Consider the following 25824-nt stretch of genomic DNA (forward strand, 5'->3'; position numbering starts at 1 on the left):
AAAAGTCTAATTCATTGCATTCCTCTTTATATTTTTATATACATTGCTTTGTTTAGTAAGAACAAAAACAGTCCGGAATTGCCATTTTAGAAACTTCTTTGAAAATGAGAATTTTGGAATACAGATAAACCAGATGGAAGGGGGAGAAAATTGGCTTTGCAGAAAAGACTTTACAAGCTGATATTTCATCTTTGCTTTTTTTTCCCCAAATGCTAATGAGATGATTTGTGATTCCGCCCAAATCTTCTTTACAGTTTATTTTTAACAAGCTTTCCTTTATTAAAAATATCTGAGCAGAAGCGAATATTTCCATTGCCTCCTTTTGTTCCATGGCTGAGTGTAATTTCTAAAAGTCACCTCAAAATTTCCTTGGGATAACATATCATCATTCTTGCAAAATGTTTGGTGAGATAATTCTTTTAAAATGAACCAGTCTTTTTAAAGTAATTGCTAGACTCGCAAAAGTTTTCTTATTCTGGAGCAGTCAGTCCTGATGCCGTATTATATACTTAGTAGCCTATTCAACTTCAAAATATTTTATGTAAGCAACAGTGTTCTCATAGTATTGTATTAAGGGGAGGGAGGGAAATTTACCGATTAGAGAAAGTAACCAGGGGTCTGCACCCCTGGGTTATATCTTAGCTTCCCTGTTGCATTGAGGTTTGGTATTATGCAAATCTTCTGAACTCCCCATGCCTCAGTTATGCGATTTGGGAAACCGGTGTTACCTCTATTAGAGAATACAAGTACATTGAGAACCTCTGAAGCAAAGGTTTAGTTTAGTTCCAAGCATAATTATGTTGCAGTGGAAACCTAAACCCTCAGTTTCCCTGTGTGTGGTTCAAGAAATATTAGCTGTAATTGTGTCTTTTTGATATATTTGCTATTGACAAGCAGTGAAACAGTTTATTCACTTAAAAAAGTAATCACACCATATGCAAAAGGCATGACAAAAGAGAACCTGAAATTACTGCTAACAGCCAGGGCACAGGGACTGTCTATGCCAGAGGAGTAAAGGTGTGATATGGGCCACTGCCTCTGGGACTTGAGCCAAGTAAGATTAGCCTGTGCAGCTGCTGGACGATGCAAGATCCATCTGTGTTAAGGGCTCGCAAATGTAAGCCATTTTCCTCTTTCAACCCAGCCTTTTCTTGGATAAAGGGCCACAAACATGATCAGAGGGATGGAACATCTCTCCTATGAGGACAGGCTGAGAGAGTTGCGGTTGTTGAGCCTGGAGAAGAGAAGGCTCCAGGGAGACCTTGTTGCAGCCTTTCAGTACTTAAAGGGGGCTTATAAGAAAGATGGGGACAGACTTTTCAGTAGGGCCTGTAGCAATAGGAGAAGGGGGAATGGCTTTAAACTAAACGGGGGTAGATTTAGTCTAGATCTAAGAAGAATTTTTTTACGCTGAGGGTGGTGAAACAGTGGCACAGGTTGCCCAGAGAGGTGGTGGATGCCCCATCCCTGGAATCATTCCAGGTCAGGTTGGAGGGGGCTCTGAGCAACCTGATCTAGTGGAAGATGTCCCTGCTCATTGCAGGGGGGTTGGACTAGGTGACCTTCAGAGGTCCCTTCCAATGCAAACCATTCCATGATTCTACCAAACCATTCTGAGATAAACAGGTTGGCTGCAGCTGCCTTTTTCACAACCCCTTGGGATGAGCCTAGCTTGAGCTCGAGAGCTCTGCTTCCTTAGCATCAAACTGAGCCCTAGCCACTTCCCCTTGACCTGACCATACTTGTGACCTTTCCACACCAGCAAAAAACAGCCTCGCAGGCACCATAGACAATACGTTAAAACAACCCCAAACCCGCCCTGCCATTGTCATTTTCTCCTGCAAAAAGGTCAGTTCCTTTGTATTCTGAAGCAGAGTTTTCACCCATGTTTTCTCATTAATGAAAAATTGAGGAATGTTTCCCTCCCTGACCCCCAACAGCTCCTCTTCTCGCGCTGTGAGCTCAGTTACTGAAGCCTCTTCACTGCAGTGCTCAATTATTCAAAGGTCAGATGCGTCCCTTGAGGTTTGACTGTAGACTCAGGTTAATGCTTACAACCCAGTGCTGCTGAGCTAGCTCCCCGTCCTGCTGAGCTGGACTACAGTGCTGGCAAGCTGCACAGAAATCCACCTGGCTTTCTGTAAGCAGGGAAAACAGCCCCTGAACTCTGAGTACAAACCTCACCAGTGCTCCAGATCCTTTCCCAGCCCTGTTCACAAACATCATGAAATACCCTTGGCCTCTTTCTCCATCTGTTGAGAGGGGGCTGCGTACCACACTCACAAGGATGTGCACAAAGCCCTTTGAAGATGAAAAGTGCTCTAGAAGTGCTAATTATTTGGAGCAAGTGCCTCATTTACGTGCTGACTTTCCTTTAGCTCTCAGGGGCTTAAAACTCTATTAGGGAACTAAAACTGTACGTTTCTCCTAATGCCCCTGTGAGCTTTGTCTGCAAAATGACTGTCATATTTGGCTCCTCTGGATTCCATTTTGGGAAGACAAGAGGGAGATTAGATTTTAAATGCCTTTATTAGCATGTATGGAAGACAGGCATGGGGGGATAAAAGGGGCCTGATTGGTTTTGGTACCAGTTATCCAGCAGCTGAACTGAGCTGTGGCAGAAAACACAATCTTTTAGATTGCATTTGTCTCAAGTGATAAACAGTGACTAGTCATTTGTCAAACACAGCATATTCCTGACCCAACAGGCTTCTCACCACCACCTGGCACTGCTGGGAAGTCTTACGAGGCTTTTTGAATGCTGTGCCCTTTTTTGCATAGCCCCATGCATACAGCTCTTTTCTAAAATTGCTCTTAGGACAGTCATAGGAAGTGAATGGCTTGTCATTTTAATGCCAAAACCCTAATCAACTGTAATTAATGTTTGGTTCGTGCCAGTTTGTTGTTACTGTCGCTCTTGCTTCCTGTGGAATGCAGCGTAGAGTCAGGAGAGAAAGTGCAGCCAGGTCCTTGCAGCCTCCAGTTCACTGGGCTCCGAATGGTGAGGAGGAGGGAGGGATGGGAGGGGGCTCAGTGTGCACTGAACTGTACCCAAAGCAACAGCGGTGCTGTGTCACAGCACTGCGGGTCCTGAGGCTGACCGGCACAGCCCTGACTCCGGTGTAAGACTAGCCAGAGGTCTGCATTAACTAGGCTAACAGCAACAGTCCCGAGAGTTACACATTACCTGGGGATAGACACGCTAAAATACTTCTCATTAGAAATTCTCCCTCCCCTGTCTCATAGCACATCAGGGCTGGTTGGAGGGCGTCAGTCTACTGTGCCGTAGGGCCCCCCGAAGTTGAGGACAATCTCAGCTGGCCCTCTTGGACCTTTCCTTGTGGCTTTGCAATGGGCTGTACAAATGAACCTGGTTACAGAGAACCATGCTGCTCTTTGGCAGCATAGGGATGGCAGCCCTGGAGGCAGGGAGTTCTGGCCGAACAGATAGTCCCAAACTCCTTTGCTTCAGACAGGAGAACCCAGAAGACTTGTTAGAGAAGAGCTGACAGGGGCGTGTGGTTTGTTAGCAATTTTCAAATGTTGGTGGTAGTAGTAGTAGTAGTAATAATAGCAATAATAATTAATAATTATAATAATAAAATTTGACATGAAAATGAAATTTATTTGATTTTTCATAAATACAAAAATGTCAGTTCAGGTTGAAGAAAACCTTGATTTTGCTCTATTACTCTGATAGTGTCAAAATAAGACTCTTCTTCCTACCAGAAAAAAACCTACCAATTCAAGCTCTATTATTTTTTAAACTAAGAGAAATTTCTAACACGTAGTGGAAACTTTTGACAGAATAAAAATAGCAAATAGGTAAAGCTTTTTTCCTGGACATTGTAGAAGAGGGAAGTAGCTAAATCATTCTCGCTCTGGGAGACCAAATTACTATTTAAATCTAACCAGCAAAGCAAACCAGCAAGGCGAGTGCTGTCCTCCAGTGATCCACCCACTAACGATGTGCCCTCCGCTCGGGCTGATGAGCAGCAGCACCTCCCACTGCGCCCACCCCGCGAGGCCGGTGCTCAGGGCTTTGTACCCACCAGCTGCTGAGCACTAGACAATCGTTTTTTCTCTTCTGTAGGGCAAGCCTCTTTCTGTAGGCTTTTATTTCTTCTTTCCCTTTTAAAGCAGGCTGCTGTTCTTCCTTCACTGTTCAGCCAGGGAAAGCCTTCCCTCCTCGGGCCTGATGCTTTTCACATCGCTGAGGCTAATTGACAGTAGGTTTAACACAGATCTTAATTTAACTACAAATGCTTTGGGAGTGGGAGGAGCAGCCAGACCTTACAGCCTTTAAAACTCTCATCAGGTAAAAAAAGGTCTGTATAAAAACCTTTCAATATGTAAAATAGCATAAAGGAACGAAGCAGGGATGTAAAGGACAGACAGTCCCCCGAACGCAGGCAGCCTCCGCAGTCTGTCAGAGTGGGACCACCTACACATCTCCCTGCCTTTAACAGACTAACCAGCCTCGCGTGGCGCTGGCCTCTCTGGCTCTCCCAGCAGCAGAAGAAAGACTACAGATGGCATATACAGCCTTTGAATCGTAGCAGGGAGGAAGACTAATTCGATTCCTAATTCTCCTCAAAACGTCCCATGTGCTTTTAGTCTGTGGCAGAGCCTGACTGTGCCGTGAGCAGGAGAAGCTCGCCCTTCACCCCTCACCCCTGGTTTCTACAGGAGGGAAGCCCAAGTACAAGTGCCCAAAGGCAGCCGTGCAATGCCGGTGCCCTGCGGCTCAGACCGACCCTCCTGTACACGCACGGACAGATGCCTGGTCCCTGCCCAGGCAGCCGCTGAGCCATGGTGGCACTGCGCCGCAGGACAGGACCGCAGCCCTGGCACAGAGCCACGCTGATGTGGTCCCAGACTTCGGCTGACCTGCGTCCGAGCACAGACAGAGGAAGCACACATATGTCCACAGCTCAAAAAGCAGGTGTACCCTTAATTCCTCCATCTGCACACAGTAGTAGTGTCTCAGAAGGAACTGTGGGCATCCACATAAAGCACTCGTGGACTTAACATTGACAAACTATGGCAGACAAGGCCAACTGCAGTTTTAACACCTTGATACCTTTTTACACTGCTCAGCTAATACACATTAAGATTTCAATGCAGCATGTTGATAGTCAGATATTGGCTGTTGTTTTTAAATAAGTGTGAGCTAATGTGTTAAAAACACATTGCCCCCATGACCTGGCCTCTCAACGCACCCTGATATCCTTGGGTATACTGGACTCTCTTTACAAGGTAGCTTTTACCAGCAGATACCACAGGTGATGTGTTGCTCTGTCTGACACCCTTTTCTGATACGTGGAAACCTCAGGCTGCACTGAGAAGTCCTAAAATGTGCTCAGAGTCAGTCGTCATTCCAGCGCAGTCTCTTCTGACACCACTGTGTACCTGTATTCAGCACTTCTGGGGTGCCTGGAGGTTTGGCTCCCGATGGAAATTGGGCAGTGTCCCTCTGCTTTGGTCGGCACATAGTCTGAGTGCTGGCTGGCTTCCCGTCACACAGGGAGGAGAAGAGTAGCAGAAATATTCCTGTGTTATAAGAGCAGCAAAAGACAAAATACTCGGGTAAAAGTCCTCAAAGGAAAAATGTCATTGCACATTTAAACACTGGTACTTGCTTTGAGACTGTAGCCCAGACCCACTTCTTGAACAGCGACACACTAGCAAAGAAATTGTTCAGTTCTGCAAGCATGAATGACCAGAAGCATGTACAGGCAGGAGCATAGCCTGTATCTCTTGCTGTCTCCAGTGCATGGCTTTGAAGTTAGGAAGATTCATCTTTCGGTCTGTAAGCAGCAGAATTTGATCCCTCCTTTTGGATTACAGAGGTGGAACATCTTATAGTTTTTCTTTCTCCATGTAGAGGGATATTTCCATTTGCTATTTTTTCTCCCTCCCCTTAAGAGCCTTGAGGTTTGCAGCCCCCTGGGGTCAGCTTTGAACAGAGTGGGTAGCGCCTCTGTGCTGCATGTCCTCTCTAAATCCGTCCCTCCCACACTAGTAGGCAAAGACAGAACAAGCCTCAGAGGAATCCATGACATTTCTTGCCCGGCTCAAATGCAGTGAAGATAATGTTTGAAACGCCATTAGTCATGAGTGATTAGCAAAGCTTAGTTGTTGAGGTTCTTAAACCCCCCTCCAGTTCTGCACCGGGGAGGGCATGTTTGCGGTCGTGGTTGTGTTCTTTTTTACTCGAGCTCAATTTTTATGGGTTCTGCTTATCTGCAGCCATAACAGGGAGGGAAATTCACAACTGTGCTGCAATTATTAATGATCCTTTAGGGTGCATGGAGCTCTCCATAAGCTCTCCATTTCAAATACTGTATCTCTAAATAAATAAGCAAAAAGCGGTCTGTTTTTCAACCTCTCTAGTGCAACTGATATTCAGGGAAGTGGTGGGGAACCAGGCTCGGGTGCTGGATTGTAGCTGGTCCACTCTCAGTGCCCTCGTTGTCAATGGTTTCCTGACACCCTCTGTCTGAACCTGTTCTTGTTCCCTCTGCAGAAAACAATTGCTGCCATATTCATTTAAAGCATGAGGGTGTTTGTTGGTGTTTCAAATATATTGAACGGCCATCAAAAATGGTAGGAAAGCAGGAAGACAGAAATGTATCAGAAAAATAAATATTTGTATCCCTTGTAATATGAAAATGCAATTTTAAATCATTTACAAAGAAATCCGTACTGTATGATATGAATGAGGACATGGTAACAATCAGGCTTTTAAAAACTGATTTGTCTGTGCTTCAGCACAGCATCAGCTTCATCCTCCCAAAGACCCACAGGAACATCCTGCATGAACTCAGCTGCTCATGAAGGAGATGATACAGACTTTATTGCATGCTGCATCAGCTCTTAGGAAGAGGTCCGCCGTGTCTACTTTGGCAATTAAAATATTACTTTGGGAGAATTAAATTTCTCCAAGTCCAGGAAAATGCTACAGAAACTAAATGCTCTTACAGCTGAACCAGCCTTTTCCTACCTTGACGAGCTGTTCCAAGGCTGGCTGTCCATGTGCAGAAGTGCCAGGCAGTAAGGCACCTGCTTCCCACCTAAGCTTCACTGCATGTAGAATCATTGCTAAGTCTCTGCAGGAGTCCTGGTCCGTTAAGCTTGCTCTAATAAGGATTAATTTGTAAGTAAGTACATCATTAGTTCAACACGAAATACAGTAGCCACGGTCAAAGTGCTTAGTCTTCCAGCCAGCCGTGGACTCTGACTACATTTAAAACTGATATGCTGTGTGCATCTCATACTTACTGACTGCAGACATCTCATATTTAACAGTAGCTCAACAAGCAGCAGCTACAAGACAAATATATGTTTTGGGGGAATTCATCAGTGAACAAATTCCAGCATCATCCGGTCCCTTTACCACACTCTACCTGTGTCCCCCCCCAAGTCTCTTTATTACTTGGGTAATTAACACATTCATCTGCAAAGCCAGTAAACACCCAGGCATCCAAAGGCAGCCGGCATTTTCATTTTTTATATTCAAGCCACGTTAAGCTAGATTTTTGCAGTAAGTGACCACAAATCAGGTGAGGGTTTTCTCCTTGAGGAAAGCGGTCACTCAAGGGGAAAGGCAATGTCCTAGTACGCATGAATGTCTAAAGGGGCTGAGGAGGGCTGTGAGAGGGTACGCCAAGGGCCATGATTTCCGAATGGCTTCCTTACGTGCACAGGCATGGTTTATCTGATTACTCGAAGCAGTGAACTTGTACACATACCTTGTAGTTGCACATGCCAATACAAACTGTTGAGAGATATTCCTGAGTGGCTGGAGCAAATCTAGAGGTCGTGTGTGCAGACGGGTACTTCATGGAGGGAGGCTTGCTGTGGGAAGGGCTGTAGAGGGCCAGTCCTCGCTCTGACAAGTCTCCATTAGCCTCGGTCTTAAAACACCGAGAAAGTGCCTCGGGCATGGCTGCACCGTGCCACTGAGGCACCAGCTGGCACTGAGCGTGTGGTACGGAGATTAACCTTATGAGAAGCCTTCACCATTTCTGCTTATTAAACTGAAAAAAAAAAAACCCAAACCAACTATCTAGGAGGAGGAACCAATCAGATAGTAATGAAAGTCACGTACATCACCATCAGATTTCCATAAAGGCATATTCAATCATTTTATGGCACAGATTTTAATCACTTCTTATTAACATTTCCTATTAACTTTTATTCAAACTTCTACTTAATCAGGTTTTATTTTTCCACCAGAAAGAGATACATACTTACTAGTGGGAAACAAAAATCTGATTTAAAAGGTGCACAGTGGTTTAGGTCCTGGTAAGTTGAACGTTCCCTAAGAATCATTTTTTCTTTCTGAAATTCTTAATTACCAATGAAAGGCCATCTTTAAAAGTATCAATAACATGAATAGTTAGAGTGTTTAAAATAGAAGATTACAAAAAAGTGTGTGTAGGTATGTAGACTCTCATAACAATAATTTTTAAATGAAAAGGGTTTTTTTTTTTTAACATTCTAGTCGCCTCCGTTGCAAATGCTGACACTTGCTTGAGTACTTGGCTGAATCAAGGCTAGGTTATCTAAACAGGATGACTTGAATCTTTCTGGCATAGAAATACAGATACAATTAAATATGTTGAAAGTCTATTCTGGAATGTTATTTTTAATGAGGTAACTAAGTAATTTTTTTTACTTCACTTTCTTACCCTCCCGTGGAATCCAGCAAAGATGTATTGATTGAAGGGAAGGGTGTTGGTTCAGGGTATACCAACACGCTGGTGAATGACAGATGCAACGAGATGAAATTGTGCTTCCAGATGACACAGCCCCAGAGCAGGGTCTATGTTAAGATCTATAGAGCTAAGTTCTGTAAAATAGGATGGCATACATAGTACTGAAAAAGACTACTTTGCATTCTTCTTAGATAACCCAGGCTATTTACTTCCCAGGGACTCACAAATCTGTATTATTGTTCTTTGGTGACCACAGAAAGGGTGGGCTATCTGGTTCCTATCACCCTACTATTTTACCATCTTCTGTCCCTTACTGCAGTGGGGTTTCAAAGGAGTATACGAGTGGTAGCGCCCAAATGCAGCTGAAATTCAGTGACTGATTACTTCTCTTAGGTTCCTTTTAAAGATCCTGGACTAATCAGTAAGGCAAGAGAACTTGCTGAAAGAATGGAAAAGAGAAAATTAAAATGTAACAAACACATAATTTGCCCAAAGTCTTCAAGACAGATGGATGGATACAGACCATTACTAGAAAATGACATTGTTCTAGTTGCCAACTCACTGCCCAGTTTGTGTAGTGTTTATTCATCCATTTTAACTTAATAGAAACATAAATACATATTGGTACACACCTGCCTCTGTCGTGAGGCCCTTGCACAGATTTAATTGTAATTTTTCTTGTTAATAATTTTCTATCAATATCATGTAGTCCTTAACTTCAGTGACTGCAAAATAGGCTGCAAAGAAAATGTTTCCTGCTCACTCTTGTAATTTATCATCTGATTCATTAGCCTGAGACTCTAGATTGTGATTACGTTGCAACTGTTTTGTAACTAACTTGGGTTTGTTTTCCCTTTTCAGAGAGCAGATATAGCTGTTGCCCCCCTCACCATAACATTGGTGCGAGAAGAAGTCATAGACTTTTCCAAACCCTTTATGAGCCTGGGCATCTCCATCATGATCAAGAAGCCTCAGAAATCTAAACCGGGCGTATTCTCTTTCCTGGATCCTTTGGCTTATGAAATTTGGATGTGTATAGTCTTTGCTTACATTGGCGTCAGCGTAGTTCTTTTCCTAGTCAGCAGATTCAGCCCTTACGAATGGCACTTGGAAGACAGCAGTGAAGAACCACGTGACCCTCAGAATCCTCCCGACCCTCCAAATGAGTTTGGAATATTTAACAGCCTTTGGTTTTCCCTGGGTGCCTTTATGCAGCAAGGATGCGATATTTCTCCAAGGTTTGTTCCATATCACTCCATCACCTTTTTGCATTTTATGGTCATTTTCTGATGCCATGGTGCATATAGGTTACTTTTTCAACTTTCTTTTTAATTCCGAATTTTTTATTTTGACATTCCATTCAATGCTAAGCATCATCAAGCCACCATGCTTGCTAACATTCACCTCCAGAGTGAGTGGCATTGCCTTATAATGCCATTTATGCATTTCTGCCAAACTTATATACACCATGTTGAGGCTGTAAAATGCATAGGGTTTTCTGTTTTCAGCAATGCTTGGAGGGCTACCGTGTTTTTGCTGCATATCTCATTTTACGGTCATCTCCTTGGTGCATATAACATATTCTGCTTTGCAAAATAAGAATCGTTTCTTTTAAAAAGTCACATGCAACAGCACTTTAAAACACCTCCACTCCTGTCATGGCTTCTGCTAGTCTTTTTGCTTTCTTTTGTGCCTGATTTCTCTAGTTTTGTTCTTCTTGAACCATCCTTTCATCTATTACTAATGTGCTTACCACCATCTTTCGTATGTTCAGGTCTCCATATGTGCCCCTCTAACAGTCATTGTGTACTACCCTGCACGTGTATCGTTATTTCAACCCAGTGTAATCAGTTGTCCCTGTGTTCATAGTCAATATGGCCTAATAAGCATTGCCAGTTTCCATAAAGATCTTTTTTGTTCCTGAAGACAGTCTTTCTGAATAAGGCTGTAGTAAAACGTGTGATATTAGTTCCAATTTAACAGAGCACTGGTATTAACTACTGTAGAATTATATTTCTTTTTTAAAAGAAGCATTTTGAAAACCACCGGAGAATAGTGAAGCTCTCTCTAATTGAACAATGCATACCACAAATGTTTTTTGAATAATACATATAATGTTTCTACATTTACACTGGTAAAATACTTTGGTGATGTGCCTGTGATAAGCAGTAAAATTACCTAGTTTCTAACTGATGGAGCACTAGTTATATTTTGTATGACAATATTTTAATAACCAGTTTACAGCTATTTCAATCACTAAAAATACCTGCTTAGTACAAACAGGACGCAGTTTTTCCCTTTAACAAGGTTGCTAATTAAGGCAAGAGAGACAGATCTTTTCTAACTAAGCACTTATATTCGAACGCACCTTGTCGATCTCCGTATTTGTGTACCTTTTTCAATACCTGAATCCTTGAAAAGTTACCAGGTTTTCCTGGTCCGTATAGTGGTAGGGATCTTGAGTAGCCTCACTGAAGCAAGTGACAAAACTTCTATGAAGTTTCATGGAAAGGATCATGATTTTGCCTGTTACAATGTAATAATGATCCTTTGAGTTCACAGTCATTGCACATTCAGATCTCCTAATGATCGCAGCGAAATCCAGGACTTTCAGAGATACTGGTGTATGCCAGTTCGTATTTGATGCAAGTCATGCGTATGTTTTAAAAGTCTTGATAGCAGCGATTAGATTTCATCCTTATCCACAGATGCATATATATCCTACGTAAAACACGCACACATTTTCGCCTGGATGTTATCAGTGTTTGGGTGTGCTGCCTCACTGTATAGTTATAGCTGTTGGCCTTCTCCTCCTGTTTATATACTGTGTTTCTGCTTTATGCCTGAATTCTGTATTGAAACGTTGCCTCTCTGCTTGCTGTTAAAGGTGATGAGTTGTGATAACATTTAAATTGCTGTTGACCATGTGTGTGCCCAATATAAAGGACCGGGAAATAAGCACTGGGACATCACATGGAAAGCTGCAGGCATTGCACTGTTTCCGCTAGGTCTGTTTATTGACAGTTAAATAGAAGCGCATAGGATTTTTGTTACGCTCTCATGTGACTCTCTGACATGTTCAGCCATTTACCTTACATAACAAGTGGAACATATTCTATTTTTTTTCAATACTACCATGATAAGTGCCGTGGAAATACCTACCAAAAAAAAAGAGACAGCAGTAAACCTGCTTGTTTTATCTGTCCATCAGAAGCTATTAGCTCAGTATTAATACATGGCCCTCGTTTGAAGATGTTGTCCAGTTATTTTGTTATCTTTCATGATAACAGATTCCAGGCAGTTACGTGCATTGTTACTGAAAAAAAGAGAAATTTAGTACCTTGGTTTAAATTCCAGAAACACTGTTCCTGTTGATTTAAGTTGATTAAATGTCAAATTTCTTTTCCATATAAGGGACTATTCCTAAGTATTCCATTCTTAATCCGTATCTTTGTAAGGTTACGCTATTCACAGTACATTGACTATATGAATGTTTCATACTATTTTATTGCCATTAAAAGGGGCTTCATTCTTCCATTGTGAGTTTTGTCTGAATAAATTTCTTATATGAGAGCGTACAGCACTTGTAGAGAGATGCCGACAAGCAGTCTGGAGAGATCACTTTTGTACTTGCTGATAAAGGCTCTTTGAGCTGCCTTTGTGTGGAACAGCTGTGACATCTAATGACTAGTTAGATCTATCCTTGGTGAGTATGCTGTGTGGATATTCCAGAGGATATATCCCTATACTCTCCTCTCTGTATTTAATAGGAGTCGTCTAAATGGAATCAGATAGCAGCCAAAGAATGGGGGTTAGTGCATCCCTTGATGGAATCAACATTTGTTCCAGCACTTTTGTTCCGCTATCAAAGGCCGCTGTGTTTTCTGCCTAGTGAGCTAAAGCACTGAAAATTCACTTTCGATGGATCAAAAGTAGATTATTAAACTTGCTTTAATGTAAGATGTGTACGGCAAATGGAATCAGGAGAAAACACAGTCAAATTTGTAACACTGTTCTGAGCGAAAATATCTTTGAAATCTCTATGAGAGCATGTATTTTCATTTTGCTCTTTATTCATGTGGAACAAAGAGGCTAGATTAATTAATTGCTGATGGAAAAAGACAGGGGGTTCATTAAAAATTATCTCATGAGGTTGGTCATTTAAGAGTGTATTTCTAGATCCCTATTTTCGCAGCAGAGGACAGACTCGAGAGACTCCTATTAAAGGCCATGGGAATGACTTTGTGGGACTTTCAAAATAGCAATGAGAGCTGGGTAACTAGATATTTCTGAAACTCCCACTGCCAGTTCCTGTGATGGAAGCATCTCAAGTCAGCGCTTGAGATGCTATTATTTATTGTGTTCTGTCTCAGCAGCTGAGGCGAGGGCCGCCGGGCCGCGTGGGGCCGGCAGGAGAGGTAGAGGGCTGGCTGGGCGTCTGAGCAAGGGACTGAGCTCCCAGCTTAGTGGGTACCAGGTAACGTGTGCTCAGAATATGAAGGGGTTCTAGAACAGGAGAGTTTACACCAAAGTTGTTCAGGGTTATTTGTCAATATAACAGCCGTCTTGTATCGATCAGAAGAGCCCAATTAAAAATTGAGTAGTGTGAGAAGCATATTATTTCTGTGTACTGTAGGAAATCAAATATGTTTTATGGCCATGAGTAGAAACAAAATTCAAGCTATTTTGATAAATAAATGAGGTTTTGTTCGAATGTATTATTCTCCTGGAAACTGAATGTGAATTTGAATATTTATTTTTTGTTTTTCTCTTGTTACTAATTTGTTCTCATTTGACTCCATGCTTCCTTTTAAATTTCCTCTCAAGGTATGCACTCTTCCTGTTTACTTCCTTTTGAAAACACCGTCTGACCTTGTTTTGATAATTGAGTTATAATTCTGTTATTCCAGGTCTTTGTTACGCCTCTCATTTGTTAACATGCTAATTCACTTTAAAATAATGTCATGCAAATATATCTATTTATTGAGGTAATTTGGAAAACAACATGTTGGGATAAAGCATTAGTTGTTTGTTTTTAAATTACAACACTGTGCACTTGGACAGGTATGTCTTCATCAGAAAAAGTGGCGCTGGTATTAAAAGCTGTGATTGATTTTTCTATAATTATTATCTGAGTAATAGACAACATTTCTGTGGTTCACAGTACAAACCATGCAAGTGTTCTCTTACTACCAGCCTGGTGTTTATGGACTAACCCTTTTTCTCCCGCATCCCTCTACACCAGCCCCTGCAGTGGGTATAAGGAGTCTTCATATCAGCAGATGGACGGGGGGACCTGGGGTCCTTTGGACAAGGGTGCTGCCAGGCCACGCTCGTCTGTGTTCTTGTTCTTCAACTCTCTCTGTCTGTCTTTCTTTCCTTCAGTGTCGGCTTTGTGGTTTGTTTTGTTTTTCTTTTGCCCCAGCCTGTGCTACCACCAATTACAGCTATGTCAGCCCAGACTGCTTTGTAGTAGCAGCTGTTTAATCTTCCTTTTCGTGCTCATTGGAAGACCCTGGAAGAAACAGCTCTGTAGTGACATCCAGTTTTCTTTCAAGTGACCTCAACTCTTCCGGGAACAACTCTGGTCCTCATCTAGCAAGACCCCTCTCTTGCATGTAGGACCCTCGGGGAAGTGCCCTCTTCGTCAAGGGATCCAGCCATGCCCACCTTCTCCTGCCTCTCAGCTCTTCTCCATTTTTTGTCCTGTATCTGTCTGACTTGGTTCATGCAGGTTGCAAGATCTCTGGGGCAAGATGTTTCTACCTTTCTCTGTGTGTAATATGCTGTATGAGCATGCAGCTCGACACAGACTTTTCGTTGTTACAGCAGTGTGAGCTTGAGGTTTCACTGGTTTGGAAATGCTTGTCTTCTGCACCTCTTCATCCCAGCAACCCATCTGTCCTGCTAACAGAAAGGGCAGCTACCAATGCAAGTAAAACCTTTCCTGTGGGAAACTACAGGGAAAATGAACACATACTCTTTTGTTCCCAATAGTTCCATTGAATTTATCTAAACATCCTGGCAAGTCTTTTTTTCATCTTCCTATTTCAAGACCTACTGTAAAGCAAGAGGTCCACAGGAACCTGCAAACCCCAGATAAAGCTAGTCGTGCTGTATGCAAGTGGATGTTTCATCTGCTGTACCTGCTAGCCAGACTTCGGGCTCTGAAACTGTCCACCTCACTGCAGGGAGGAGGAATTCAACTCCGGGTCTTCTCTGAAGATGGAAAGTATGTAGTGAAGGAATGAACAGAAGGGAGATGAATTTCACCTGATGTAGCCATCTAAAAGCAATAGGCTGTGTTTTAGTTAGGCATCTCCGTTCCCTCCAAAGTCATGAGACAGATGGGCACCTTCAGACTTATCCCACACTACAGCAAGTGAGATAAATCTCTTTCTGAGGGTGTCTGTCTCCTCTCTTTCTCTCCGCTGGCTCCAAAGGGAGCCTTACGCGACGAGTTCAGCAGGCACTGCTTTGTAGTTGGCTAAAATTACGTCAGCCCGTGTAAGAGGCTGATTCGGTGTGTAGGGTATAGAGTTTTACAAAGCAGCTAAAGCCAAGACCCTAACTGGTAAGGGAGCTGGCCAGAAAGGACTTTAGCCGTCTGTAAAATCCCAAGATACTCACTTGATACCTACAAAGAATGTAGAGCAAAGTAGAGAGATTCCTTGACTTACTACATTATTCTGGATGTATATTTCTGCAACTTAACTTTGCAGCTACTCAGTAGCCTCTGTTAGCGAGCACAGCTGCAGCACAGCACAGGTTGAAACTTGGAAGCCTTTTATCCTCTTGGGAGGCCCTCAAGAAAGGCAGGGAAGCCTCCTCCGCTTGTTGGTGATCTGGCGGATGCGTGCCTGCCCTGAGGAAGCAGACGCAGGCCAGAGCGATGGCGACGTCTCTCAGAGTTCACACCTCGAAAGTCGTTGCTTCCTGATGGACAAAGAGGTCCTCACTCCTCAGGCTTCCCTAAGCTTTATAACCACCTGAACCGCCTTGCACATTGGTACAGACTTGATGCAGCAGTCCCTGGGGTGCTAACTGCGCTGGCAGGTGGTGCATGCTGTAATCCATAGGAACCAGCCTGCATCTGCCCTCTCGGTGGGAGCTGCTGCTTCAGTTTCTTGGGCAGAGGAGAGTGGAGAACAGCAGTGCTTCACCTCTTAGTTTGTTTCTCCACATTCCTCTAACCTATTCCAGAGTGCTCTCTCTGTTTTTATTGTGTTGGTGAATTTTTTTCTTTGGTGTGTTCTTTAATGTTGGATGGATTTTTTTTTTTTCTTTCTTTTTTTCTTAATAATTTAGTGGGTTTTTTTTAATGGCTCAGGCAATCTCAGGCTCTGGCCAAGACTAGGCAGTTTACCAGCTAACCCCCCTGTGTGGGTGGGTGGGGGCACATCACGAGACTTTTGCTTTTTTCCTGTCTCCATCTGTTGGTAGGACAACTTGTACCCACTGTCTGGGGATGGCACTGAGGGGCTTGAAGGAAGCAAATAAACAGGTAAGAGTTTTCTTGCTTTCTATTTCTTCCCTTCACACAAACTGAGGACTACAGCACCCAGGTTCCACGGATTTAATGTATCTGGGATTGAGTCTTCCTCCACTGGTATTAGTAGAGTTAAGGGAAAACATATGAAATAGCTTTGTCTCAGCTCCTGAAATGATTCCTGGTCAACATGCGGTGTTTGAAGAATGAGCACTGTGCGTGGCGGTGAAATTCCCCACCCAGCTGAGCGGCAGGGCACTGGCATCCTTCAGCCCCAAACAAATATTTTGAGCCTGATGTTCAATTGCTTTAAAGCATCAAGAGCTCTTACTGACAGGATCTAGACCTCCTGACCGCTAGGCATTTTGTAATTATATGTTTACAAATAGGCTTTTTTTTAGTCCTTATGGTATTCTTTTAAAAAACAAAAAAACCCACAAAAAACAACAAAAATGGAACAATTTTTTTTCTGCTTCCTTCTCTGTTGCTCTGGTGGTTATAAAGCAGGAATACACTTGACTTGGAACAGTGCAACATGCAAATTTTAATTAACATAAAACATAAACCAGCCTCTCTCCTCACTTCAATATTGCAGATTCGGTCTGTAATTCCTGCTAGGTTGTGATGAGAGAAGGATACTGGATCATTTTTGGTTTATTCCTTTGCATGTTTACTCAGATTCCTTTTTGCAGTTTATTACATCTTACATTTTGAGAGTCGATGCAGGAAAGGGTACATTCGTGTCCTCCAAGCTGGGCAGCCCCCAGAGACACGATGCTGGCATATCGCAGCAGGCAAATCCAGCCTCAGGGAGAGGCTGGGCAAGCAGAGAAGACAAAAGTCTTCTGGCAAAAGACTTCTTCAGCAAAGGGTCTGCGGAAGTCAGGAGAGCTTGTTCCTCTCCAAGCCTCCGATGGGCTTGGCTCAGATGAATTATTTCTTAATTGACTGTCCTTGTTTTCACTGAAAGACTGGAGAGTTTAACTAGGTAAGACCAGGTGCACGCCGAGTTTGCTCTCCTGAGAAAGGCTATCAGGAACTGGCTCACAGTCCGCCTGTTCACAGGGACCTGGAGGATCTGAACAAAAGGGTTGTGCACGTGAATTTCTCTTCAATGAAAAAAAAAGAAAATGAAGGAATGTCTTCAAAGCAATTTGACGATGTGTGTTTTTCCATAGATCTCTCTCAGGGCGAATTGTCGGAGGAGTCTGGTGGTTCTTCACTCTCATCATTATCTCTTCCTACACTGCTAATCTTGCTGCCTTCCTTACGGTGGAAAGGATGGTTTCTCCCATAGAGAGCGCAGAGGACCTGGCTAAACAAACCGAAATAGCCTATGGCACTTTGGATTCAGGCTCAACCAAAGAATTCTTTAGAGTAAGTCTGTTAAATCTCCATTAGAGCTTTCCTAAACTGTAAGTGCCTAATATTTTTTCAGTCGTTTGTTTCTACCCAGCTGTCATAGCCGTTCTGATGAAAGCTGCTTTGTGCAATCAGGACAGGCCTGAGTGCAGATTTTAATATCAAAAGGCATTTTATCAAAAATGGGTGGGTTTGCTCAACCTGAAACATCTCAAGATGGAAAACCTGACCTCTGCTATCACGGGAAGGGTTTTTTTAACACCAGTTTCAGAACCTTGGTCTGATGAACAATAATGCAGTCGTTAGCACAATATTTAGCAAAGAAAACTCTTGGAGGAGTGATGCTCTTGACCTACTTGCTCTGTTTGCCCAGCTGGCAGCCGTTAATGCCATCCGACATCGGTGTTCACTTGCCAGCATGAGAAGGGGGATGGGAGGCATGTGTTGCCGTTCGTTTCTATATGGTACATTGATTGCTGCAGTTGTTGCTATGTTGTCATTGCTCGCCAGCATCTGGCCGTGGCTGTATCAAGCAGTCAGGGGTGAAATGTTCGTACCCCGGAACACTGGTGTGTATCCACCTTGGTTAGGGAAATGCTGGGTTTGCAATATTTGGGCGTAGGGGGAAGTAGACACTTCTATTTAAGATCGTCCTTTCTTTCTCCACTTGCCAAGCCACAAGCTGGACTGCAGAGAGTTTGATGAGGGTCATTAAAAACTCTAAATATGACCTCGGACCACTTTTATGTATCTAAAAACATTGCGACATGAAAAGCTCTTATTTCTGGCCTTTCCAAGGATGAACTGAAATGCTCAGCTCTTTTCAGGGAGCTCTTGGTTCTCTCTCAGCAGTGCCAATCAGATGCCATTCAAACCAACATTTTTTTGTATAGAAAAGTGGTCAGTGCTGCAGGACTAATTGTTGCCTGTCACGCATACTGGCCAGGTGCAAGCGTGAGGGAGGAGGGAGACAAAAAAACCCTTGCTGCTGTAGGCTGATTAAATACTGATGGCTCCTTGAATAAATACTGATGGCTCCTTGAATTTGCTTAAAATTTCAATACATGACCACACACACACTTACATGTATGTATAAATCTGACGTAAAGCTGGAAGTGAATGCAAAGGTATTTTATGAAGCTTTTCTACTCGGCCTTATATGTAATGTCTTTATATAAAAATAGATACTCAGTAGTTCTTAATTAACTGTGGTGGCTGGTACATCACGACAACTTCTGTTTTTATTAAAATCCTGTAAGATAAACACTGACCTTGTAAGGGTGACATGAGTGTGTAAAAATTTGTATTCTGTTTAATTATCAGCCTGAGGCAGTGTTATCTGCACAGCAAAAATGAGTTGAGTGGACCTGTCGGAGGTGGTAGCACAACTTGATTAGAAATATTGGTGCTGTTTACAGTCACGATACTGTTCTTAGGGGAAAAAAAAAATCTTCTTTTGAATACCTCATTACCGTTAATACAGAAGGAGGGATTGTATGGGGGTGTTTCTTCATTTCCTTAATAGTTTGACATAACAAGGAAATCCCTTCTCACCGAGAGATCAAAGGAATGAGTGTTTCGTGTGAAAGGATACGAAGTCTAGTAAATGTATGAATACTTTGTTGTGCTGTTAATAGTCTTGAGATGAGCTGTGACTCTCTCCTGGTGCTGGAGAAAGCGGGGCTGTAAATGAGGTTGATCTGTCAGGAGCTGCCAGCTCCATCAGGCAGGGAGAGGAGTCTGATGGGGAAGGAGGAGAGCAGAGCCCCGGTAGTGGTGGAGCGGAGCGTAACGCCTGCTCTGGGTGATCCGGATGGGCCAAGTGGGAAGGAGAATGGGCCCTAAGAGGTGCTTCTCTCTCCTCAGTGTTCTCAAGGCACACAACATAATTTCAGTTGTATTAACTTTTGCAGAGTAATTAATTTGAATAGAGTGATGCAGCCATGAAACTGTTGTAATTAGAGTCTTCGTCAGTTGATTTGAGAAGGGCAAAAGCTTTGCCTTAGATTAAATGCATATGTTCACATAAATACTTCATTGTACAGTCTTTATTAGCTACTTAGTAAGATGGTAATGATGGCTGAAACTTGAAATAACTCTTAGAGGACACTTGGTTTCTGAGCGCCTGCTGCACAGACTATGCCTGCTCTGTGGTTTGGGATGCTTTTCACCCTGTAAGTGCTTTTCTCACTACTACTAGAGCATCAGTGGGAGCGATAGTGGTCTGAGTCAGAAAAAGCCGTGAGTTCTCCTGGGTACAGTGTGATGCTTATTCTCTCTGAGGGGAATACCCTCCTCTGCCCATTCCCCACCAGCATTTAACCGATTTAAGCAACAGTTGGCTGAGTGAGTCAGGATCATCTACCCAGTGAGAAAGGAAGCTTCTAACTGAGGGGACGGCTACATGAGCAAGTCAGTGCAATCCTCACTTACACTGGTTGCCCATGCGTATTTACACACGCTCTGGCTATGGCATGTGAGAGGCAGCTAAATCTTCCCTAGAGATGGGAGAAGTTACCTGGCTGTGAGCAGGAGGTCAGCACATGTGTAGAGGCACCAAGAACAGTACCTTGGCTTTGTAGCCGGTCCGTGACTTCACACAGGAAGCGCAGGACAGTCTCTCCAAGATCCCATAAAGAAGCTTGTATGGGTATAACTCTTCCTAGAGCTGCAAAGCTAAAATGTTTCTCAAAGATATTAGTCAGATACTGATCTTAATGGCCAGTGAAAGGTGCCAGACTGACAACAGCAAGGAAAAATTGCCTCCTAATGTATCATAGAGGGACGACACATAAATGAGCTTCAGATACCCACCTTCTTGTCTGCATGTGCTAGAAGGAGCTCCTTTAGAGCCTTCAGTCCATGGCTCCTTTCTGCCAACCCCATTTCCAACTAGGAACACTTTTGAAGGTTTCTTTTACAGTGTGGATACCTATCTGGTAGGAACTGGAACGAAACCAGCACCTCGCTTCAGATGAACAGATGGTAATGACTTTCAGCCGCTTCAGACCTGGGCAGACTCCAGCTAGTGACCTATTTTATAGTGTTGGCTGTTTCCCTAAACATCACAATGTCTCCCAGGTAGACGCTATCCCAGCTATGTAGATTAAAGCTAGATACACCGCTGCTGTTTCAAGTGTGCACGATGACTGCTGTCAGCGTGACATTGTTCTCACAACAAGAGAGCCTATTTTTTATAAGAGTTTCACAGCACACACTATTCACACTCATCGCCTGTTGGTGACTCTGCATCAGGGCATTTGTTCCCCCAGTATATCTAAGAAGCAAATGAGCCTTCCTGTATTTTCATGGTTGTTGCTTGTTTCCGCTCAGAAGCATTTTACATTTTGCACTAATTAGCTTATAAAGGCATTTAAATGGCAATCAATAGATTACATCAATTCCCTTTTGGCTTTCAAAGGGTATTCATCCATATTGAAAAGGAAAAGAAAGAACCTCTCCTTAGATATTTATTACCATACAGTCTCAGATTAAGAACTCCAAAATACCTCTTTCTCTTTCTTGAAAACCAGCAAAGGCCTGTACTAGAAAGCAATTTCAAATCACTAAGCTATTACTTTTAAGGGTGTATCTGTTGGAATTAACATCTTCTAATATATTCAATTAAAGCTTCAGCATATCTAAGCAGCTCATCAAATCAATATAACACCATTTAATCCAAACTCAGCACTGAGCCTAAGTATAATACCACAGTCTAATAGGTTTCAGACCTCCAATAGGCATATATTCAAAAGGCCTGACCTTTACCACCAATTACTAATTCCTATGTAAACTTGGCTGTATTCAAACTTCAGTAGAAGCAGAATGTGTTTCTAGACATTTAGAAATATAAATTGCTCTTGAATTTTTGGTGGTTTCTTATAATTGGTAGCAGATATCTGTGTTAAGGGGCTTCTGTAAAATACCTTGCTAAGTATGTGTTTGATCATCGACGAACACAGCTGACCCGCTAGTACACTTTACTGAAAACCTGAAATTTCAGAAGGTATCCTCGAAATTGATCTGATGTGACAAGACTTTATAGGTTGAAATACTGAGGCAGGTACCATTTAGCGAGATCTTGCATTAGGTCCTTCTCCCTTTTGTGGGAAATTGAAGGCGGCTCATATCACACCGTTACCAATGTAGTTAATCACTGTTAACTAAAACTAAGAGGACAAAGGAGGCCTCAAAGGACTAATACTTTATTGTTGAACTTTGTATTTTTCTCAGCAATGGTTTCAAGGATGTCCCTGACAAAACGACTCTACTATCCAATGGCTCCCCTGTGCCTCAGATGTAACGACTTGCTGCTCTGAAGTCAGTTCCTAATTTTTTCTCCTGGAAATGGCACTAATTGCCAGGCCTGTTAGGAGTTTCAGTAGAAAGGCCAAAGATTCTTTGGACATGGTGGTTCCTGCTCTTACAGTTGGTTACTCCTACCTGGCACTGATGTTCATGAGTATTGGGTAGAGAGTTTGACACTGACATTGCTTCTGCTGTCGATAAAGACTTTAGGCTCAGTGCCTGGAGGACTCAAACAGGCTGACAGCCTTCAAGCACAGCTTAGATACTTCAGATACTATTTTTAGGAATTTTTTGCAACACGGTATGAAATTCACAGCTAAGGCTCCATTACTTCAGGACACGTAGGAGTGATAGCTGACTTGAGGACGCCGAGGAGTCCTGCACGTGCTTTCCTTGTGCCTCCTGTGTGAAGGCTTCACTTCTCATTGCACATGGATAGCCTGGCCAGACACTTCAATAATATTTTGCTCTTAATTGATGTTTTGCGAGAGGGTGATACTGTTCTTTCACGTCTTCGTGGGCACGTTCAGCACTTGAAATTCCTCTTCATCAATTTTCTCAAAAAGTGGTTCTTTCCAAACCAGGTTCAGATGTGAGGCCTTTCTGGACTTCGTATATACATAAAATATGATATAAACCTACAATTTTTAGGACACAGGAAGTCACGTTAAGGATGGCCCCTAAGATGGTCCCCCTTTTTCTCTCTTCTTGGTTTCATCAAGTCTGAATAGTTCAGCAAGAGCAGATAGAAAAGCACGAGATGCCCTGGCAAGAGGCTTTGCGTTTCTGTCTGCAGCTCTGGTTGCCCATGCTGAGGAAAGGTGCTTTGACATGGAAACAGGTGCCAGAAAAAGTATGTAAATATGGTAACGGGACTAGTGAGGTATCTCTTGAAAAGAACTTTAAGTACAACTTGTTTAGCTGGTAAAACTAAAGCTGATATAGAAATCGATTTGTTCAAAAGAAAAGAAAAAAACACTAGATGGATTAGCACCAAAGTGGAAAATAAACATTTATCTGAAGAAACAGTGAAAGAACAAATGAACGAATTGACCCCAAATTCCTTGGAAATTAAAAAAATGTTCCTTAAACCCATCAAAAGGATTTTGAAATACCTTCCACTAAAAGCACTTGGGGTAACTAAAACCTCCTCTCCTGCTCAGGCAGTGCTTTATAACGGGCTGTATAACGGGGTGCAGCGGCACTGGTGAGACCGGCGGGTCCCTCTCGGCTCCAAAGAGCGAACTGCCACTGGATCCCACCCCAGCTGGCAGCGTGCAGGGAGGACTCCCCGTTACGGTCCCTCCGGGGGCCCTCGGTAAGGGCAGGCTGTGGCAGACGAGGCTGGTCCCACGGGCGGGCAGCCAGGCAGGAGCACAGCACCATCCCAGACCCATTAGGGAGAGAGGGAGAAATAATGACCGTAATGCATGCTGAAGCACTAGCATATTACACCCAGTTATAAGATAAAGAGCTCTTTGCTTTCCTCTGATGATAAGGCTGTGTGAAGACAAGAGGTAAGGGAAATAAATTCTACCAGCAAGCGGTTTAGGTAGGGAAAAGCCTTGAATTATGAACCAATAGCTGCCGTGCGATTTTTATGCATTCTGTGCAATCAAACAATATTGAGATCATCATTAGAGCCTATTAAAAACACCATAGTGAACTCTGTGCACGCAGCGCTAAGGGGTTCATCTGTAGTTAAACTCTTTGATTTTTAATTTCAGAATTTATTTTCCTAGTGAAGATGAAGGACTTGTTTCTAGCACAACATTCATACAAATGCTTTGCTTTTGCCTTTGGATAAAACTATGATTAGCAGTTTTAAGCTTTCTGTGTTCTTGGCATCGAGCAAAACAACACAGTCATCATAACAAATGCCTGACAAAAATATTGAAGTGCGATTGTATTTATGGACTTTAAAGAATAGAACATCAGAGAAAAGTGATAGCTTCAAATACGAGCTGTATCGATCTTTGATAGGCAACGTGGCAGCGATTAATCAGAAAAATTACTGTGGTTTAACTGTTTTTCAACACAGAAAGCATGGAAAACTTATTCACCCATATATTCTCTCTCCCTTCCCTGTTTGATATAGGTGAGGGTGTGCACAAATATTAAAAGGTGAATGTATCTGTACAGAGAGATCACAGCCTCTCCATTGCATGAATGATAGATGGTCTACTTGGGGGCGGGGGGGTCTCTTAATCTGTTGAACCTCCTTTCTGCCACATGGCTAACAGGCAGTTTTAAAGACAGCAGGAAATCAAATGTGACATAATTACAAAAGAAATCATTTCCCATGAAGTGATCTAATGTCTTTAAACCTATGGATTGGAGAGGAAAATGTGTCCTTACGGGAACTGAAATTAACGGCTCATCCATCACCCACTCCTTGGAAAGGAAACGTTTGGATGGAACTGGGGTTAAGGTGGCTGAACCGTTTTACTGATTTCAGCAGACGAGCCAGGATTCAACGAAGCTTTCAGTCAACACTTAATAACAAATATTTGAATAAATCTCTGCTTTATCTTCAATAACAGATGGCATTTGTCTATCAGCTCAACTTGTGTTTGTAGTTTAGGCTTTCCAGTTCACCTATGTCTCAATACCGCTCAGAAGTTGATCTCTATAAGAACAGGGCTGCCGGCTGCGCTATAGAGGTGAACAGTGTCCTTGGGTCAGGCAGTGCGTGTGGATGCAGCCCATGGTGAAGCCTGGCACTGCAGCTAGCAGCGGATTAACGCCGTAACTCTGTCTGCACCACAGAGGCGAAGCAGAGAGCGCCTCGGGGAAAAATCGCTCACTGTTTGAATGCTCTACTTTTGGAGAGCAGCTCTATGGTAATGACAATGACATTGCTCAAGACAGCGAGGACCCTGGTTTTTCAAGTCTCTCCTACTTTACGTAATGCTGCTGTGTCACATGAATACATGCTTGTTAGGGATTCATTTAAAATACATGGGTGCTGATAAATTACTCACAGTGCTGCTACTGTTACTTCTGCATAATTAGAAAATACATAAAGGTTTAGAAACTCTAATGATGTGAATATGAAACATCCCCTCTTGCAGTCCACTGGGATTTCTCCATCATTGCCTGTATATTGGCCTATTCTGTCTGGAGCTGAAAACTCATTAGACCTGTCAGTATTCAGATCGTGTGCTGGAAACACCGTTCTGTGTTAATTTATTACGGGCCAAATCCAGACCAGGGCTGGTGTGCTGCTCAGTTGCCCAGACAAGAGTACTCTGCTAAATATGTCGCTGCTGGAAAGATGCCCCTTAGCCTGAAGGCTGACGTAATCCCTCCCTCCGGCCGGCTCGGGTCCGTGCTGCCTCCTGCTCCCCCGACAGACAGACACGCTTGCAGGGCACAGCCGTACTGATCCTCAGCGGTGCCACCCAGCCCCTGTCGTCTCCCCGCGCAGCCTCCCAGTGCGCTTCCTCGGGGTGAGCGCTCGCCGAGCACTGGCTCTGGCCATGAATCACGAGAGGATTTACAAAGACAGGTTGTCTCTTGGTAAAGACTTTCATTTTAATTTCCCAATCACTATTGCAACGGGGAGGAATGGATGACAGCAATAAAGCGAGGAGATGAATATAGGCATAGTCTGAAGTTGAATATTGTGCCAGGAAAGGACATCTTAAAATCTTGATTTACATTCTGCTACTCAGACTGTTACTGACATGTCAGCGACGTCTAGTTACAGCTGGAGTGATTCGTTGCTTGTCTGTTCGTATGAGCGGAGCTCCCTCCAGAAAAGACGTCTGTTAAAGCAGCTACAGCACGTTACCTGCCTGCTGCCAAAGCTCATGTTTTCAAAATGACCATGACACATAGGAAGAAAGTCTCAAAAGAAAACTCCTACAGTATTGTATTATTTTTGTAAGATAAAGTTTCTTTTGTAATTGTATGTCAGGTGTGGAAAACCTGTAGTGT

At 43.1% G+C, this 25824-nt stretch overlaps 1 protein-coding gene across 6 annotated transcripts in view; it reads left to right on the plus strand.

Moving 5' to 3' along the window:
* The window catches only part of GRIA3 (glutamate ionotropic receptor AMPA type subunit 3), a 161602-nt gene that overhangs the window by 107064 nt on the left and 28714 nt on the right, over positions 1-25824 (plus strand). For all 6 annotated transcript variants that reach the window (XM_076347331.1, XM_076347330.1, XM_076347326.1 and 3 more), the window contains exons 11-12: positions 9585-9961; positions 17391-17589. In XM_076347331.1, the coding sequence (XP_076203446.1) occupies positions 9585-9961; positions 17391-17589 (576 nt within the window). The remainder of the gene's footprint in view (positions 1-9584; positions 9962-17390; positions 17590-25824) is intronic.

Source organism: Aptenodytes patagonicus, chromosome 9, assembly GCF_965638725.1.
Source record: "Aptenodytes patagonicus chromosome 9, bAptPat1.pri.cur, whole genome shotgun sequence".
Lineage (NCBI taxonomy): Eukaryota > Metazoa > Chordata > Aves > Sphenisciformes > Spheniscidae > Aptenodytes > Aptenodytes patagonicus.